Source organism: Aptenodytes forsteri, unplaced genomic scaffold, assembly GCF_000699145.1.
Source record: "Aptenodytes forsteri isolate BGI_AS27 unplaced genomic scaffold, ASM69914v1 Scaffold41, whole genome shotgun sequence".
Classification (NCBI taxonomy): domain Eukaryota; kingdom Metazoa; phylum Chordata; class Aves; order Sphenisciformes; family Spheniscidae; genus Aptenodytes; species Aptenodytes forsteri.
The window spans coordinates 1,874,130-1,892,578 of NW_008796211.1; the positions used below are offsets into that span (position 1 = coordinate 1,874,130).

The window sequence follows — 18,449 nt, forward strand, 5'->3', positions numbered from 1 at the left end:
CTATTTCCTTTTGAGGTAAAGTGATTAAACAAAAGCAAAAGTAACATTGTGGAGTAGTCTTTGAGCTGCAGCTGTAGGGAAAGCAGTCGCCTTTTAAATTTTTTTCCAAAATAATTCCATAGGTCTCTACAACCTTTCTCAATCAACTGTTTTGCTGAAATTATAGGGTGAAAAGTGTTTTTTCCCTGATTCCAGTTCTTGCACCACATCTCTTAGGTAAGTAGGGCAAATTGAACCAGGCATCTTTTACATTTTGACATCAAAATTTGTGTAGTTGTCACCATGGATCAAGACCACATCTAAATGTAGGTTAACTTGTGAAACAGCTGGTGGAACATCGTGGCCATGGATTTATGAAGAACTTGCACAACTTACAGAGAATAAGGTTTCTTGCAAAGGTGCTCAAAAGTGTAAGATGAACTTGTAGCTCCAACCAGACAGGTGGTTTTGGGGCAGAGGCTCAGTGTTTGCGCAGGGGCTGTTCCATGTCTTTGCTAGGTGCCCCATCTTCCCTGGGGAGCTGCACTGGCTTCGGGATGCTCAGCTGCAAGAAGCAGCTTATCTCAAAGTCTGTTTCTGCAGCATGCCGATGCTGGCTAACAAAGCACAGCCTCGTAAAACCCTGTTAATAAACAGCTGGTGGAGCCAGTAACGTTCAGCCTTCAACAAGTGGCAGTTTGTCATCCCAGAGCTAACAGACGTGGAAGTGGTGCCAACCTTGCCCCTTGCCGGAGGTGGCTGCGTGCTGTGGGACCGCTGCCGGAGGGGACCTGAGCTCCTCGGGCATTGCCCTCAGCGTTTGCTCAGCAGCAGCGCCCGCAGCCAACAGCTGGGCTTTGCTGGGCGGCCTCGCAGGCAGCTGGGTGCCTATCTGCTGTTTCACCATCTGGGAAAGGCAGATGCAGCGCTTTCGATAAGGGGCATGGGGGGTGCAGGCTCGCCGCTCTGCAGGCTCACAGATTTAGGTTTTTCAGACTGCTTGTGAGGAAAGAAACTGGTACTTCCTCCAGAGCAGTAACACCACGAGTTTCCGCTCTGCGTGGTGTCCTGCACAGGCTGTACTGAAAGCTGCGTATGTTTGCAAAGCAGGGGGAAAAAAAACCCACCCTGAAAACCCCAAACAAACAAAACTCCACATATTGCAAAAGCCTCTGTTAACATCCAGAGCTGGAGATTCTCTGGCTGCGTTGTTTGGAGGTGAGAACTGAGACAAAGTTTTAAAAAAAACCTTCAGTAATATCAGGAAGGGTTGTCTGTGGTTCACTTATCAGCAAGAACTTTTATTTATATTAGTGTTCTTCGCTTATCAGTAACAGCACCGACATGAGCTTATGGTAGAAGTTCAGGAAACACTGTGTTGTTTAAGTTAAAAATAAGAAATCTTTATAAACGCTGGTGCATTTTTTACATTTCTAATTTGTTTTACCTGACATTAGCACCGACAAGCTTATGGTAGAAGTTCAGGAAACACCGTGTTGTTTAAGTTAAAAATAAGAAATCTTTATAAACGCTGGTGCATTTTTTACATTTCTAATTTGTTTTACCTGACATTTTCTTAGCTTTCCTAAATGTCTTATCTTACTGGTAGAAAGCTTATAAATTTTCAGCAAATTTACTTTGTAAATTACAAAAAGGATTTTTTTCAGAACTAGAAGCAACAGGAACTGATATTTAAATAGCTTCAGATAGGTATCATGCAGAGAGAAGTGTGATATTTACAACTGTGGTGTCTGTCATCTTAAATTTCAGAGGTGCTTTACACATAACAGATTATTCTTTGGGACTGGAACCCACTAATATTAGAAAAATTTTTTCTTTGTAAAATGTAACTCCAGCAGTGTCAGTTTTTTAAAAACTTCTGTAATCTCCATGTACCCTTTAATTTCAATAGACTCTGTATTTAGCACCCAATTGCTTGCATTTAGGACCCAATTCTCACAGCTGGCTACACTTTTTTATGGAAAGAAATAGGCAAAATATTTCTAGTAAGAGCATGTACATATGTAAATATCACTTTAAAATCTTGAACTGTCTAGTTAGAAATTACCAGTGTGTAACGAATACATTTCCAAGGTTTTTTCTAATAAAATCAAAATTTGAGCTATTTTATAGTACTGAACTGCGACTCGATTTAAGGAAATCAGAGTTCAGTTTAAAATTTGATACAGCCCATGAAATTTGGCCAACATGGGTGAAGCATGTAGGTTTTTTGCAAGTCATTAAAAAAAAAAAAGTGGCAGGGATTTTCCAAAGAATATAGGAGAGCTGGTGGGCAACCACATCCTGCCAAGGCGATGTCAGCGGGATGTGGGCTGCGTCAAGACTCTTTGAAAGCTCCAGCAACACCCTTTGACTCAGGTATAAACCAGTGCTGCTTTCACCTTACCATAAGGCCGTTTATTGGAGTTACCCGATGCAAATATAAATCAGATAGCTCTCTCCTGGTTATTTTGAGCTACTCTCTTGTTGCAGAGCAGACAAAAAAAGCATATATTTCCTGAGGGGAACCTCTTGCTAAAAGAAACCCTTGCGTATCGGAGAGTCATCAAAATATCAAGCCATGTCACATTTCAGTCGGCCTCCACTGCTTGAACAACCTCTCTGGCCTGCCAAGTGTAATTTAGAGTACCCTGAGGCAGCCGTAATTTACACCGACCGGTGTGAAATTGTTCTTCCCTGCTCCGTCCTGTAGAAAAATCAGCTTAGTTGGAGGGAAGGTCCTTGCTCAGTGTGCTCATACGAAGAATTCTGAAGGACTGAATCATGAAAGGGGACATATTATGTCTTCCTGAGTCACGATACCACTGTGCTTGCCTTCCAGTGTTCAGTTTACCCAAGCCATGTCACTTCTTCTTTTAAAACTTGCCGTGGGCCTGAGATTATTATGAATAATGAGCTGTTAGAAATGCAGACTGCTTCTGACTGTTAATGCTCAGCTTCAGTACAGCTGCCACAGCCTTTTGAGTCTTATTTTTATCAAGGCATCCATGGCCTTGTGTAGTGATGCTGGAAGCCAGATGTTTGTTTTTATCAAATCATGTTTTTACGCTTTTTGGTGAGGGATGTGTAGCATTTAGAAAAACAATGTTTTTATCATAATTATCATCATTATTATTATCATCATCATCCTTATGTAATAATAATATATTTTTAAAAGAATTGAAACTGTTGCTTCCTTTTAATGCAAGTTGTTATGCAGCTGCAGTACATGATTTTATTATGACTTCTTTTTTTTTCTATAGTTGCTGGAGTTTTCTGCTTCACACAAAGATGCTCAAACACCACTCTCAGTTTCTGAAACAGCAGAGGCATAAGCATTCACTTTTGCTGGCTGGGAAATTATGACATGCAAATTTGCAGAAAGACCAGTTTATGTTTAGGCCTTCATTTATATATTTTATTATTTTAACTACTGAAATATGACTATCACAGTATGAACTTAGGGCAATGAATCAGTATTTCAATATAGCTGATTTTAGTTTATACATAAACACTGTAATAAAACTGTAAGAAGATACATTCTCCTAATCATTGTTGGGTTTTCTGTAGAAGTTTGATCTTACCGCTGTAAGCCAAGACAAAGAAAAAAACCCAAACTGGTGTATAAATTTTCAGGACCAACTTGAAATACTGTAAAGGGGCCTGCTTCTCTCCAACTGTAGGTATCCACCATCACCCAAAATTAGCTATTTCACTAGACCTCCTAGACTTGAGGAGGTTACTGCTTGTCACCTTTGAAAATGTTCTAAATTATAAAATGACAACTCAAATTCCAAACATTCATGTCAAATAAAAGAACTCCAAGGACTGATACCTGGCCCAAAGGTTAAGTGACACAGACTGGTTCTCATTCACATTTGTTTGAAATCTCTCCCCCAGCCAAAACTACATAGCACTTGGTCTCTTCAAAGAGTCTTCATAGCAATAAAATGTATTGCTTTGTGTGGGTTTTTTCAATTCAGAGTATCTGAAACAACATGAGAGTTATGTTGACAGCAACCAGGGAGTGTTTTTATAACACAAAACTGAGGGTATGTATGGTATGCTCTCATGGGTGGCACATGGGCCCTAAGGCCTTGGAGTAGAGTTGGAGCAGTGTTGATAGACTGTAGAGGATGGAGAGAGCAAAATCTGCTGTAGTTTCATCAACAATGACTTTTTTTGACTCAGTCTGCCTCTGCCTGGACATTGTTTTGAAATTACCTAGTTGGAGTCATGCAAAACAGAGTTAGGCATTTTGGATGGTAAGAGGATCCATGCTTGACCATAGATCCCTAGATCTTCATTTGCCAGTGTGGATGTCCCCCACTAAGTCAGTATTGAATGAGGATGGGAATTCTTCCTAGATCCTTGTTTTTCCTTTTCACTTAACCAAACAGATGTATTGGATATAAATACAGCTGATTATGGATATAAATGAGCTTGCTTATCATCAGGGGCATTGGGAGGCAACATCCTAGTCAAATACCAAATAAGATGTAAATAAAATAGATGCTAGGCATCTTCTCTGGATGTGTGCAGTTATCCTGTGGATGTGCATAGTTTGCAGTTACTGATAACGAAGGGAAGGGAAGTGAGAGGTAAAGGGAGAAAGGAAGGGGAGAAGGAAAGGAGAATGGAAAGGCAAGGCAAGGCAAGGAAAGAAAAGGAGTAGAACTAAGAAATGATCTACAGTGGAAAAAAGAAAACTCAGCTGATCTTCTCTGTTTCCTGTTTTGGGCTTGACTCTGTGGATTGCCTAGGAAATGTTTAACAAGTGTTCACCAGAAGAGAAGGCTTTATCTACATTAGAACCAAACCACGGGGGCTTCATTGGAAAGAATGGTTCAAACAGAGAAATAAGAGCTGCCTAACATCTTTCATTTTAAGGCATGTGCTTTAGGTATTTTTATATTTTTTTTCCCCAAGCATTAATTTCTGGGCTTGAAAGTACCTTACTAGTTTGTGTCTGGATCCTCTTTTAAGGGACCTAGCCCTGATCCTTGTGGATCAGCTGCATACATCTAATCCCTTCTGTGACTACTCTGATAGCCATCAGCCAATCTTGGTATAGTTTAAGCCCCTCAGCTTGTGTTTTCCAGTAAGAAAAATGTATTACAACATGGAGGAAGAATTATTCTTTTTTTTTGCCTACTCGTAGATTGCCAGTTCCTTTGCCCACTTGTAGTTTGCCAATACATGTCCCTTTAGAAAAAAAAAAACACAACCCAAACAAAACAAAATAAATCAAAACTTTTTTTTTTTCAGTCTTTCTGAGTGGAACGCATTTATAAGACCTCTGGTAGCCTTCACAGCTCTACTGTGAACTTTCTTCCTTCAGTTCATGCTTTTGTAATGTGCCAAAATCAGACACAGCTTGCCACTGAGGTTTTGGTAATGCTGACTAGAGCAGAATGGTTACTTCATATGTCTTGCAACATATAATGCCGTTCGTATGTTGAAGTATGACATCTACGTCTTTGCAGCAGCATAAAGTTACGACTCATGTTCTGCTTAATGTGATCCACAGTAATTTCCAAATTCTTTTCTGCAGAATTAAGATCTAGCCAGTGAGTCTGGTAGGTGTGTAGTAGGTTTTACAAATTTGCTTTCCTTGTGTTGCATCCCGCTAGGTAATTCAAATAGTGTCAAAAGTTTCCAAGTGCATTTATAAACCAAACGTGTAACCTCCTGAAAGAATGAAATCAAGTTTATCTGATGTAGTCTGTTGCCCAGAAAAGCATCTTGATTTTTGCTTTTTAACTCTTCATGAGCTGAATGCTTTATCGTGTCTCATATTTGTTCGATTAGATCTCTTCAACAGGCTGATATGTCAGTTAGATCATGTTGTTGCCCTTTCTGACCTTTGGAGCAATGTTAGTACATATCTAGTCACCTCAAATTTCCCTGTATATTCCAAGGCATATTGAAAAAGACTGTCAACAGACTAACTATGTGCTCAGGTAAATTTTTCAGAATTCTTAGATGAAACTTCTCAAGGAATCATGACTTTAAAAGGTCCTTCAAATATTGTTCAACGTCTTCCTTGGTTACTAATGGACTGGAAAATACTACATTCACCTCATATAATACAAGCCTGGGATAAAGGAGTTTCCATTCAAATGTACCACAGCACAAAGCTGGGAAAGAAGTACATTGAATGTCGGTTATAATTCATAATGTTATTGACATCTGAGATCTCTTCTGGAAAAGTAGTATGGTATTCAGTGGAGAGATGTGGAAAGAACTGTATCTTGCCAAGAATAATTAGCTATGCAAAAGTAGGATGGGGAATAACTGGCTTCTTACCAGTTCTTCACAAAAAGATCTCGTGCGTCTTGTGGATGATAAACTGAGCATGAGTCAACAACTTTGTGTTACGGCACAAAAGGCAGAGATGGTATTGGCCTATCTATAAAGCAACTTAGTCTTAAGGACACAAAAAGGCCTTCTGCTGTGGTCATGTACTGAGGTGAAATGGTATCAAAGGTGCTGGACCCCATAATTTGAGAAATACATTAGCAAAGTGGTATAATCAATGAGACCGGCAAAGGTCTTAAATATAAAATATGCTCAGAAAGATTGAAAGATCTAGGACTGTTCAGTTAAAAGAAGACCGGACAGGAAAATTGTAGCAATTTACAAGTAGATAAAGAAATGTTGCAGCAAACAAGGGAAAAATCTGTTTCCCACATCCGTGTTGGCTATGCCAAGACATAACGTGCGTACACCACACCAAGAAAGATTTAACACTGGGAAATGGTCTCTAGAGGTAAGTGTTGTGAAGCACTGAAACAGGTTTCTTGGAGAGGTTGCGTGTTCTTTATCAGGCTAGACAGACATCAGGCAATAATGATGTAGGGTGTGGTATAAAGAAAAGCTTTTTTATGGAGACAAAAGCTTTTTAGTTCTCAGCCACATTACAATTTCCTTTAGTAAAAGGTTCACATGGACAGCGAGTCATTTCTGACAGTACTTCAAAAATATTTTCAAATTCTAACTCGTGTTAAACCATCCCGTAGCAGTATCCATGATACCATCACAGGCCAACACTGCTGGAATGTTAGGTAGCGAGGTGGCATCTGGTATACATGCAGTTGTTTTTTGTCTGGGTTGCAAACTTCCTATCAGTGCTGTAAAGCTTAAAAAACCTCCAAGTAAGTGCTACACCACCTTCCATTGCCCGAGGCAGCCATAAAGCACATCAAATTGGGCCACTCTCTTTAAATGGGTCTTCCACTGAATTTTAATACATGTTGAGTCCATGTTTTCATGGTGTTGTGTGGTCTGTTGTTAATGTATATAGAAGACTGCATGAAGTGGAATGAAGACTATGGGTCAAAACCCGTGTCCCTTTGGCACTGTGAATTTTTGTATAATCTTGTAGAAATTTCTAGAATCTTATCTACTCTAGAAACAGAAATTTCTCTGGTGTGAATGTCGCTTGAATTTCCTCAGGAAATAGTGACTATCATCAGCTCCAACATTACCCATTTTAAGCTCAGCATACCCTTTCTGACTGGTTTGCTTCACACCAGTTCATGGCAACATAAGCAATTTTTTTTAAAAAAACAGCACATACAAACAAAATTGTCTGCATGTTTCTTTCCCTGTCAGGTGAGTGGAAAACAAAACACAGCACAAACATTAATCTTGTTGCTTAATGTATTTATGGAAAATGACTACTGTTACAATATAAAACAAAAAAAGAGTGGAACTGTATAATCTATTCAGGCTGAGAATTCATCAGGTTCAGGAGGCTTTGACACTGCAAAAGCCGACACAGTTATCTGCTCTGAGGGAATGTCTGCCACCGATTCGGTCTCAAACAGTTGCTAAAACCAGCATTTTCCTGTATGCAGTTTTAAAGTAATTGAGCATTATTTTTGTTTTGCTTTAAAATGCTCTGCTTTAAAGCTCAGTGGCTCATGAGCCGCTCTGCATTGATTCACTGCATTGATTCTACCATGGTGGTAGATGGCCATGTGCATAAAAAGTCAGCAATCCTGAATTGTGTGTGCAGGGTCCATGGACTGGGGCCTCTAGCTTGTGTTAAGGGAAATAAAATAAATAGTACAGCATTATCTGGACACTTACTGCTTTGGGTTTGTACCTCACTGCCAAAAGCTGTGAAGGTATTTGATATAAAGAACAGAAGCATTGCAAAACAAGCAGAAAGTTGGAAGAAGGGACCAGAAGGAGCAGCATAAACTCCTGTAAGAATTATCGCACTAGATGTAGGCCTACACGGGAGCAATTTGTCAGCTGAAATTGCAAACGAACATAGAGCAGAGAACTGAGTTTGCTGGTGATTGCGAAATGCAATGCAAGAGATCAGATCTTCTCAGAGGATTGTACTTAAAAACTGTGTTGAAATTAAAAGCCTAGAGCTTCCGCCTATTAAAAACCTATGAAGTTTTCAAAAGAGCGTTGATTATCAAACTGTTGAGCTACCCAAAACATCAGAAGCAGATAATAAATATCATCATCTAGAATAAGTTCGTAAAAGAAAGATATTTTAGGTTTTGGTAGGTTGCTTAGATACAGGACATACACAATTTGCTGCAGATAATTTGTCAGATTAACAGCTTTTTAGCAAGTAGTTATTTGCAAAAAATGTTTCCATTGTCTGGCCTGCTCTGCACTTAGTAGAAAAATGTTGAGCATGTTCTAGAAGAAAATTGAAGTGCCAACTCAAGGGTAATGTAGCGTTCTTCCACAACAAAGCCAAGATCTGGAACAGAGTGAATTGCTTTTTAGGAAGGCCTGGAGTGTGTGAATGTCTAGAAGTATATGTAGATCATAACCCAACTTGCCTATTTTCATTTTTTAGCATTGTCTTATCTGCTTTGTGAAGAATTTGCTAAGAATAAATAAATGATTCAAGCTTTGCCTGTCGTTAGTGGTTTTTTTAGGTACACAGATTTCTTTCTCTGCATGGAGGTGATGAAATACAAATATAAGTGCAAATTCATGTGTCTGACCTTTGCCTTTTACTTTCCTGATGTAACGTGCGCAGTATGAGCAAACTCACATGGTGCCACAATTCCCTGTTCTCTGCGCCAGGCTGCCCGCCAACCAGCTGTGCCTAAAGCAAGGGAGAAGCTCAAGAGTTGTGGAGCTTTGTGCCCAGGATTAAATGTAAATAAATAAATAAATAAAGGAACAACAGTAGTCATAATAATAATCTAGGTCTAGCTCTGGAGAGAAACCCACGTGACAAGTAAAAGTCAAAAGGTTAGCTGCCTGCTGACAAAACTGAATGAGAACACCAGGTATTTGATAGGCAAGGACACTTCCAATTTTTTGTCAAACTGAACTTTCCGTAGTTTCAAGATGCATTTGAAGGAGATTGTCCTCAGAATTCAAGACATGGCAATAAAGGAATGAAACTGTCTATAACACATTGAACTATTTTAAATCTTTCTTGCTTAGAGGGGAAAAAAATATGTCAGTGTTTTTATTGAATACCTTCATCAATTTTTTAAATAGTCCTTATTTCCTTAGCAATGTTGCTTGAGGTGGTTTTTTTTGCTTTTGCTTTTTTAATATTAATTATGTAATTGTGCTAACAAATATTTCCAGTATACAGCATGTCAGTTGTTTTCACTTTTTCCTTTGGAAGTATTAGGAAAAATAAATGAGGGCCTTCCATATCTTAGGTAGCTGGAATCCCTTTCCAAGTTTTAGGAAATGTTATGGTTTAAGAGATCACAGAAAACTTTACAAAGATACTTAAAGGGTCAGATAATCATGCCTCACCCCCTTGAGAAGAAAGCAACCCTAGCAATCCCTTTTGTAGATTAGAAGGGGGAAAAAGCACAACCAAGGTGAAGCCCTGATTCTGGCTGGGCAATAAGTGAGGTCATTTTAATAAAATAATTGATTTAAATATATATGATTTTGTGAGATTATGTCTTTTCCAAAGGGAAGAGGGTATTGTCTGTTAATTTGTATGTCCTAACCGCTCTGTGTTTGTTGTATTTAAAAGTATCAATTTAGATCAAATGGACACCTGCAGTAGTTCTCAAATGGGAAAAAAATTCTTATATATTAAAGCTGTTTCTTGTCATTCTAGTCCTGGTAAAAAATATGTAAAGTAAGTGTCATATTGCTTGGTATTGAAGGAGAAAACTAATATAGTTTCTTCAGTTCTAAAATGATTAACAAGTCATTACATACTACTATAGAATTATACCTTGGAGAAGACACACACTAAAGACAATTATTTCTAAAATAATTTCTAGCCCCTTTCATAGAATTATAACAGATACAGTCATACACAGGGCTTTGGATAATGTGTTTAATGTTCTCGTCAATTGGAAAGAAATGCAAACATTTTGTAAGTTAGAAACATTTGAGATGGAAGGAGAGTGTTGTTTATGGGAAAAGTGACACCATGGGTGGAGTAGGTGATTGGGAGGCTACCAGGGGGAGTCTTGAAGATATTGAAAAGAAATTAGTTTAGCCAGGAGTAGTGGAAGAGAATCAACCAATGGAAATATGTTACTGATGAGGTTACCAGAGAAATTTATAGTAATCAAAACCAAACCAGGGATCAAAACAAAGTCAGTGGTTAGAACAGAGTGGTCAAAAGAGAAGCAAAGATGGACCCTCCAGTCAGATAACAATAGTCAAGAAGGGCAAGAGTGGAGGCAGCTTGGGACGAAAGCTAAACAGTTGTCTTTCCAATGCTAGAAGAGATGTCAGCTGGTAGCAAAACTTCTCAAAACAGTCAGAGAAAAAAAAAAAAGTACAATTTGGTAATAGAAAGTGTTAATAGGAAGTCACAGAAACTTTGTAGTAAAATGATGGTCTCTGAAGAAGCTAACAGTGTTTGATTTTTCTTGTCCCCATTGCAGAAGGCATGTATTTCAACTGGTAGCGGTATTTTTCTTTTTGCTAATACTCAGATTCAAAACAAACAAAACAAAAACCTTATAGTTACTCACCCAAGAAAGAAATACACAAATAACTTCATTATGCACAAGGGCTCTGTCTTTCATGGATTAAAGACTTACTTTACAAAGTCTAGTGCCTGTTAAAAAAAAAAAAAAAAAAGAACTTGCTTGAAGGCTATACTGCAGGAGATAATGCTCTTCTTTAAACAAGTACGGTTTGTAATTATGTAGTTCATTCCAATTTCCACATCAGTCTTTCTAGGCCTTTTTCTGTAGAATAGTTGTGTTCTGGAACACCAACTTAGCTGATGTTTTGGGACATTTTTCTTCTATTCCCATCCAATGCTAGGAATACGAGACACACAGTAGTTCCACGTGACAAATGTGTCTTGGTAATGGAATAATAATTGTGTGCCCCTAGTGTCAAGTATAATAAATATTTTCAGTTGGTCCCTATAATGATATCCCACGCGATTTCCAGCATAAAAGATATCTTTCAAGATATATCATGACACTACTATATGTGAATAAAACTTACAGGAAGTAGTGGTTGTCGCTGAATTTCTCACCATTGCTTTAAAAAAAAAAATCCAAAGTAAGCTTTGTAGGTTAATATGGCTTTGTGTATTTCTTGTCTACGTAACTTTTCAGTGTCTTTTTTAGAGCAAATGCCTAGGGGTATTAGTAAAAGTGATCCATCTCTGTGGGTTTTCGTTTTTATGCAGCTTTCATTAACTGAATATAACGGAGTGTTCACAGAAAACTTTCAAGACATTCAGATAGTTTTTTAAGAGTATACATGATCTCTGAAATACAAAAATGTATCAAATTGAAACAAGTTACAGATTTCAGAACATAAGTATGATTTTATAGAAGACTATACTTGTACTAAGGTTCTTGGCTTCAGTATAATCATTAAAAGCAGCATAGGTTATGGTAATGTGCTTTCATGTCTTAATGCTAATTGGGCCCACTCAAGAATACATTTGGAGAACAAAAATAACTTTCATCCCTAAGAAATATTAAAAATTAGAAGGATGAAATGGATCAGATGTTGTGTCCAGGAAACAACCATGTTGACAGCAGGTCAAGGGAGCTGGTCCTTCCCCTCTGCTCAGCACTCGTGAGGTCACACCTGGAGCACTGGGTCCAGTTCTGGGCTTCTCAGTACAAAAGAGACATGGACAGACTGTACAAAGTCCAGTGAAGGGCCACCAAGAGGAGTAAGGGACTGGAGCGTCTCTCCTATGAGGAAAGGGTGAGAGAGTCGGGACTGTTCAGCCTGGAGAAGAGAAGGCTCGTATTTAATGTATATCAATACCTGTAGGGAGGGTGCAAAGAGGACAGAGCCAGGCTCTTTTCAGTGGTGCCCAGTGACAGGACCAGAGGCAACGGGCACAAACTGAAACACAGGAGGCTCCGTGTGAACACCAGGAAACTGGTGTTTTTCACTGTGAGGGTGACCGAGCACTGGCACAGGTTGCCCAGAGAGGCTGTGGAGTCTCCATCCTTGGAGATATTAAAAAAACATCTAGACACAGTCCTGGGCAACCAGCTCTATGTGTCCATGCTTGAGCAGGGGGGTTGGGCAAGATGACCTCCAAGGTCCCTTCCTACCTCAACCACTCTGTGATTCTGTGAAACAAACACCTTAAATTGCAATAGAGAGGTCCTACCTTCCCTGTTGCTTACTTACTTGCTCAGTGATGTTATCAGGTGGTGTCTCAGCTTGGTACCTGACTGAGCCTGTACCTTCTAAAGAGAGTTGTAGAAGGTATCTAGATTCTGCTGGAAATGATTTTGGGATTCACTGAGTGTGCCGGACTGATGCTCTGGAAGAGCTGACATACATAGAATGCAATCTTGACTTGCTGGACAGAGTACGCATGTCCACCTAAGGAAACCCAGAAGGTATACCAGTTATATCAGTGAAACATGTACCCAGGCTGTTCTCAGATGTGTATTATACCAGCATTGACTCTAAGCTTATTTAGCAGAGCTGACCTGACAAGCAGAAGGGCTGTGTAAGTTACACCCTCTTAATAGGGATAGCAGTGGCCACATGCTCTCTAGACATACTGACTCCCAAGCCGTCCCTTGGGCTGCTCCGTTGTGCGTCATCTCTAGAGTAGGTCAGTGGCTGTAAAGCACATACTGATCTCCAGGGAGTTCACAGAAAACCCTGATCTCTCATACCGTCGAGAGCTCTCTTTAACTGTCATCTCCATATCCGTCAAATTATCGTCTTATATGTGTAATTTGAGTCTTTTTCAGGAATAACACATGTTCCTGTCACATCTTTATAAATAATTATAACTTTAATAAATGGAAAGGTTAAGGAGAGACAGGACAATTTTTAAAAAATGGGAGGGAGGGAGTGGTTGGCTTCAGTGTGCAAATGACATACAATTTCCAACAACTTGAGGAGGAATAGTTATCTTGCCTTTAAGACTTGTTCATTTATTTTAAAAATATTATTTCTCAAAATTTAATTAGTGGTTTCAGGAGCTAAGTATAGAAAACTGCATAATGCCCTTTTAGACTTTGGTGACTAAGAGTGATCACATTAAATGAATATAGCATGCACGGAGTTTGCTAAAATATAATTTGTTCCATTGCAACAGTTTAAGTCTCTCCAACATTTGTTAGGCTAAAATATAACATGCATACTTTTAAGGTGCAAATGTTATATTCCTTAAGATACAGTAAGGAGATAAGAACCAACAGAACCCAATGCATCCTATCAAGGTTACTCTGGGAATAGAGTTAAAGAATTGTGGTTTGTAAAACATACCCTTCTTCAAAAACATTTGTTTTTGAAATTTCACTTATGACTGTTTGAGGTGTCTCTTACGTTTATAAACAGCATTTTTTTTCCATTTTTTCCATCAGGTGCTTCATTCCAAATGCCTATGCTGCTCTCTTCACCGCTGCTCTGGTGCCATTAATGTGCTTGGTAGTGGTTTTTGTGGTGTTCATCCACGCCTACCAGGTGACGCCACAATGGAAAGCGTACGATGATATTTTCAGAGGAAGAACAAATGCTGCAGGTATGATTCGTTGACTACCCCTACGCAAACAAGTTGGACTTTCAGAACAGTACTGACTGTTCTCTCCAGTTCAGAAAACCCCACTAGAAACCACAGTTCAGTAGATACCTACGTGCTCATTTAAGATTAAGCATGCTAGTGGTCCCTTTGTAGTCTGTGAAAGTACTTGAATGATGCTTAACTGTCTTAGGAGGATAAAAATGTGTTAAACCTAAACCAAGAAATTAGTATCACTGGTTATGTCTAGTCTAGTAAAGAGAATAGTGTCAAAACACAGCACTGCCCTGCTTGGAACACTGTGTCCCCGTGCCTGGTTTCGGCTGGGGGTATTGAACAGCCCTGTCCCGGCGAGGGCGGGGGCTGCTCAGGAGCAGCGATTGTGGGGGTGCGGGGGCAGCGATAACATATGAACCCACGCTGTGCGCCTCTGCTTGGCTCCAGGTGATGGGCGCAGCTCTTAGCCCTTGAGTTTTGCAGTATATTCGGTGGCTGCCCAGCCAAGTGCCGGCTGCGTGTTGGAGTATTTGGAGTTAATGCCTCTGTTCTGAGATTTCCTAGCGCTACTTGCAACTGAAACGTGCTTGAAAGAAAAGATCTGTCTCATGCAAAACAGGAAGTATCAGTCAGTCTCCTCTGTCAGAACAATTCAAATACAATAATGTTCCCAAAATAAAGTTGCAGCAGTTTAGACGAATACCATAATAATAGGACACGCTGTGGGAAGCTTAGAATAATTCTTTTATTTTCATGGTGGTTTTGGAAAAAACCCTGAGTTTTATAAACAAGTGCAAATACACAGATTTTTAATAGAAGTGTATCTATTTTCTCCCTGGCTGCATGAAGCCAGTTAGATTTTATAAACTTGCGAAAGGTTCTTGAATCATTTTTCCCAATTCATTAAATAAATATCATCTGAATTTTAAAGGGACAGTGGATTATTAAAAAATTCCATTGAGTAGTCCAGTGCTTGTAATGTTCAGATTTATAAAGAGTAGCGGTCTTGTTCAAATGCTCAAATTTCCAGTGAAAATTGTATTATGAAATGAGGGGTTGTGGTTTTTTTGAACATTTGGGTTATAGAAATATATTCCTTTTATGAGAAAATGAAAATAATATTAAATATTATCTGGACGTTTCTTCAAGTATTAATTTCTTAGTGACAAAATGTCAGCTTGACTAAGAGCTATATGAATTTGGATAAGGTCTGATAAACATAACTTATAAGTATGATACTCAAGACCTTACTTGCACTTTACCCTTTCATTTCTTTCTGATATAAAAGGGACTGCCTGGAGCAATCACAAAGGTGGCTCCTTATTCAGTCTTTAATAATATAGTTTATTTATTTATAAATAACTTTTTTTTATTATCTCTAAGGATGGAGATTCCATATTCACATGTTGAAGGTTAAGGCTTGTCTCCGAGCAGTTAAACCAAAAGAAAAAAAAAAACCTGAATACTGAAACAATACCATAAATAAAGTTGGCATGCAAAATGGCAGAAAGTACTAAGAGGTGTTATAATAATAGGGTTGAAACAAAACTTTGATTTAACATAGGATTCAGAGTGGTGTTTTTCTCCAGTAGAGTCCAGAAAATGGTATAGAGAATGCTGAGGTCTCAGAAGAAAAGAAAGAAAAAATCAGGAAGAGCGGCATTCAATAACATGTCAATAATAGTGTGGGTTTTTTTAAAGCGGGTTGTAACTTCTACTACTTGTGCGTCTTCATGGCAAACTGATGTTTTGCTACCATCGGGCTTTTGCAAGCACAAATGAAAGTACCTCGTGCAGCGTGGGTCAGAGCAAGTTGGAGAGAGGCTGTTTTAGAGAAGAAAAAGAGCTGCCTGGTGAGGTTTATGGTGCCTCTGGCTTGTGCGTCCATGGCAAACTGATGTTTTGCTACCATAGGGCTTTTGCAAGCACAAATGAAAGTACCTCGTGCAGCGTGGGTCAGAGCAAGTTGGAGAGAGGCTGTTTTAGAGAAGAAAAAGAGCTGCCTGGTGAGGTTTATGGTGCCTCTGGTTGTATAAGGGCTCTCTGTGTAGCTGTGTTTATAGTGTAAGCTTCCAGAAAGAAAGGCCTGTGATTTCTCTAGTTTGTAACGTTGCCTATAACTACATGACGTGGTATTTACTGTTAAAAAAAGGCCTCTGACTTTCTGCCTGAATATTTCTCTCCTGAACTGTGAGATAGGGGTAGTATATTTACGTTATTTTTAATATTTTATGGGTATATTGTGCTTTTAAAGACATATGCAAAGGCAGTCTGCGGTGATAAGACCTATTACCACTTTTAAATTTTGAATCTTACCATATGACCCACTGTTTGGAGAAGACCACTCCACTGCCTCCATGTTCTTACAAACTCAGTGGGACCTGCTCCTGCTTCAGTGCTGTTATTGCAGCCACCACAGAGGATGCTGTGGGAAACACCGTTTTTCATAACGACAAAAGTTGCCTGCAATCAGCTGCATGATAATATCTTGCTTCTGCAAGAGAGAGGGGGTCCTGGATCACACCTGCACCACGTTGTGGCTTCAGTGTGACTTACAAGATCCTATGGGGTAGGGAGGTCTTTTAGCAACGTTGACTCCTTAAGTTGCACAGACACCCATTATTTTGCTGTTTTGTTACAGCACTAAATATGCCAAGGTTTCTCTCTGTTGCATCCAAAACCAGAGGAAAGGTGGAGCTGCCAAGCAACAGTTGTCTATGTGTAGTGTCTTATTCTGGCTTGTCTCCGGCTCTCATCCCCATATTGATTTCCTCCCTGTTTGGTCACCCACAACAATTAACTCCTACAGAAAAAAAACCCTTTCCCAGCCTCCAGCCTGAGGTTCAGTACCCAAACTTCCCCACTTTGAACAGTGCGATAAGTAATGGAAAAAAAGAAAAAGAAAAAAAAAATTCACTGCTTTGGAGAACTGTCTGCTCTCCATTAGCTACCTTCTCTAGAAAGAGAATAAAATTCCAGGTGAATGACACTGTAAACAATTCTGACATATTGAGTGTAGAGAGCTGTAAACATATACAAAAATTTTTTTAAATACGCTTTTTCTAGTACTAGTAAATCGTGGACACCTGTTCATTTGAATTCCAGAGAGCAGAGAGTATTGCAGAAAGGAAAAAGTGGCATATATAGACATGTAATTATCATTTATACATAGATATTCATACAAACACCTATTTGCATGTGAATATTTGAACTAGTAGTGTTTATTCCCCTTCTGGGAGTCATTCAGTTAGAAGATTCTGCAGTAATTCATGCAAAACACTACTGAATGTTGTCAATAAAAATAAAATAGCAAGGTCACTGGCTTGCATATTACCATAAAACAGAAGAAGGGGTTCGATATGCAGATTTGAAAGAAAAAAAAAAATGTTATCTGGCTTCTAAGTGTACATTCTTTAGGTCATTTCATAGATTGTAGGAAAAGCCTCTTAAACTACAGCTGGTAATTCTGAAGTTCCATATTTGTGATCTCTACTTGAGGAAGGCTATTACTAACTTTAAGAGAAATTAAGGAATATAAATGGTAAAGGTTATCCTCATTTGTAGTGTATACTGGGTTTTTTTTTTCCAAATAAATTGAATATGCAAGTGGCTAAGCTAAAAATTGAGTCAAATTTTTTTCTTACTCTCTTTTCTCCTATTCTTGGAATACTCTGAAGCTTACTTTGCAAAGAAGGTTCATCTTGAACTATCCAGAATCCCAGAATCACAGAATGGTTTGGGTTAGAAGGGACCTTTAAAGATCATCCTGTCCAACCCTCCTGCCATGGGCAGGAACATCTTCCACTAGATCAGGTTGCTTAAAGTCCCATCCAACCTGAGCTTGAACACTTCCGAAGGTGGGATATTCACAACTTCACAACAGGGCAACCTGTTCCAGTGTCTCACCACCCTCATCGTAAAAAATGTCTTCCTTATATCCATTCTAAATCTACTCTCTTTCAGTTTAAAACTATTGCCCCTTGTCCTGTCATTACAGGCCCTGATAAAAAGTCTTTCTCCATCTTTCTATAAGCCCTTTTTAAATACTGAAAGGCCGCACTAAGGTGTCCCCAGAGCCTTCTCTTCTCCAGGTTGAACAACACCAACTCCCTCAGTCTTTCTTCACAGGTGGGGCGTTACATCTCTCTGATCATTTTTGTGTCCCTCCTCTGGACCCGCTCCAACAGGTCCATGTCTTTCCTGTGCTGAGGGCTCCAGAACTGGATGCAGTACTCCAGGTGGGGTCTCACTAGAGCGGAGTAAAGGGCTATAATTGCCTGCCTCAACCTGCGGCCACGCTTCTTGTCATGCAGCCCAGGATACAATTGGCTTTCTGGGTTGCAAGCGCACATTGCCGGCTCATATCCAGTTTTTCATCTGCCAATATCCACAAGTCCTTCTCTGCAGGGCTGCTCGCAATTCTTCATCTCCCCAGTCTGTACTGATACTGGGGGTTGCCCTGACCCAGGTGCAGGACCTTGCACTTGGCCTTGTTGAACTTCATGAGGTTCACATGGGCCCATTT

At 39.3% G+C, this 18,449-nt stretch overlaps 1 protein-coding gene across 1 annotated transcript in view; it reads left to right on the plus strand.

The window, feature by feature from the left end:
* Positions 1-18,449, plus strand: part of ADGRV1 (adhesion G protein-coupled receptor V1) — a 305,425-nt gene that overhangs the window by 233,230 nt on the left and 53,746 nt on the right. The window contains exon 87 of the mRNA XM_019474377.1: positions 13,773-13,930. Within this exon, the coding sequence (XP_019329922.1) occupies positions 13,773-13,930 (158 nt within the window). The remainder of the gene's footprint in view (positions 1-13,772; positions 13,931-18,449) is intronic.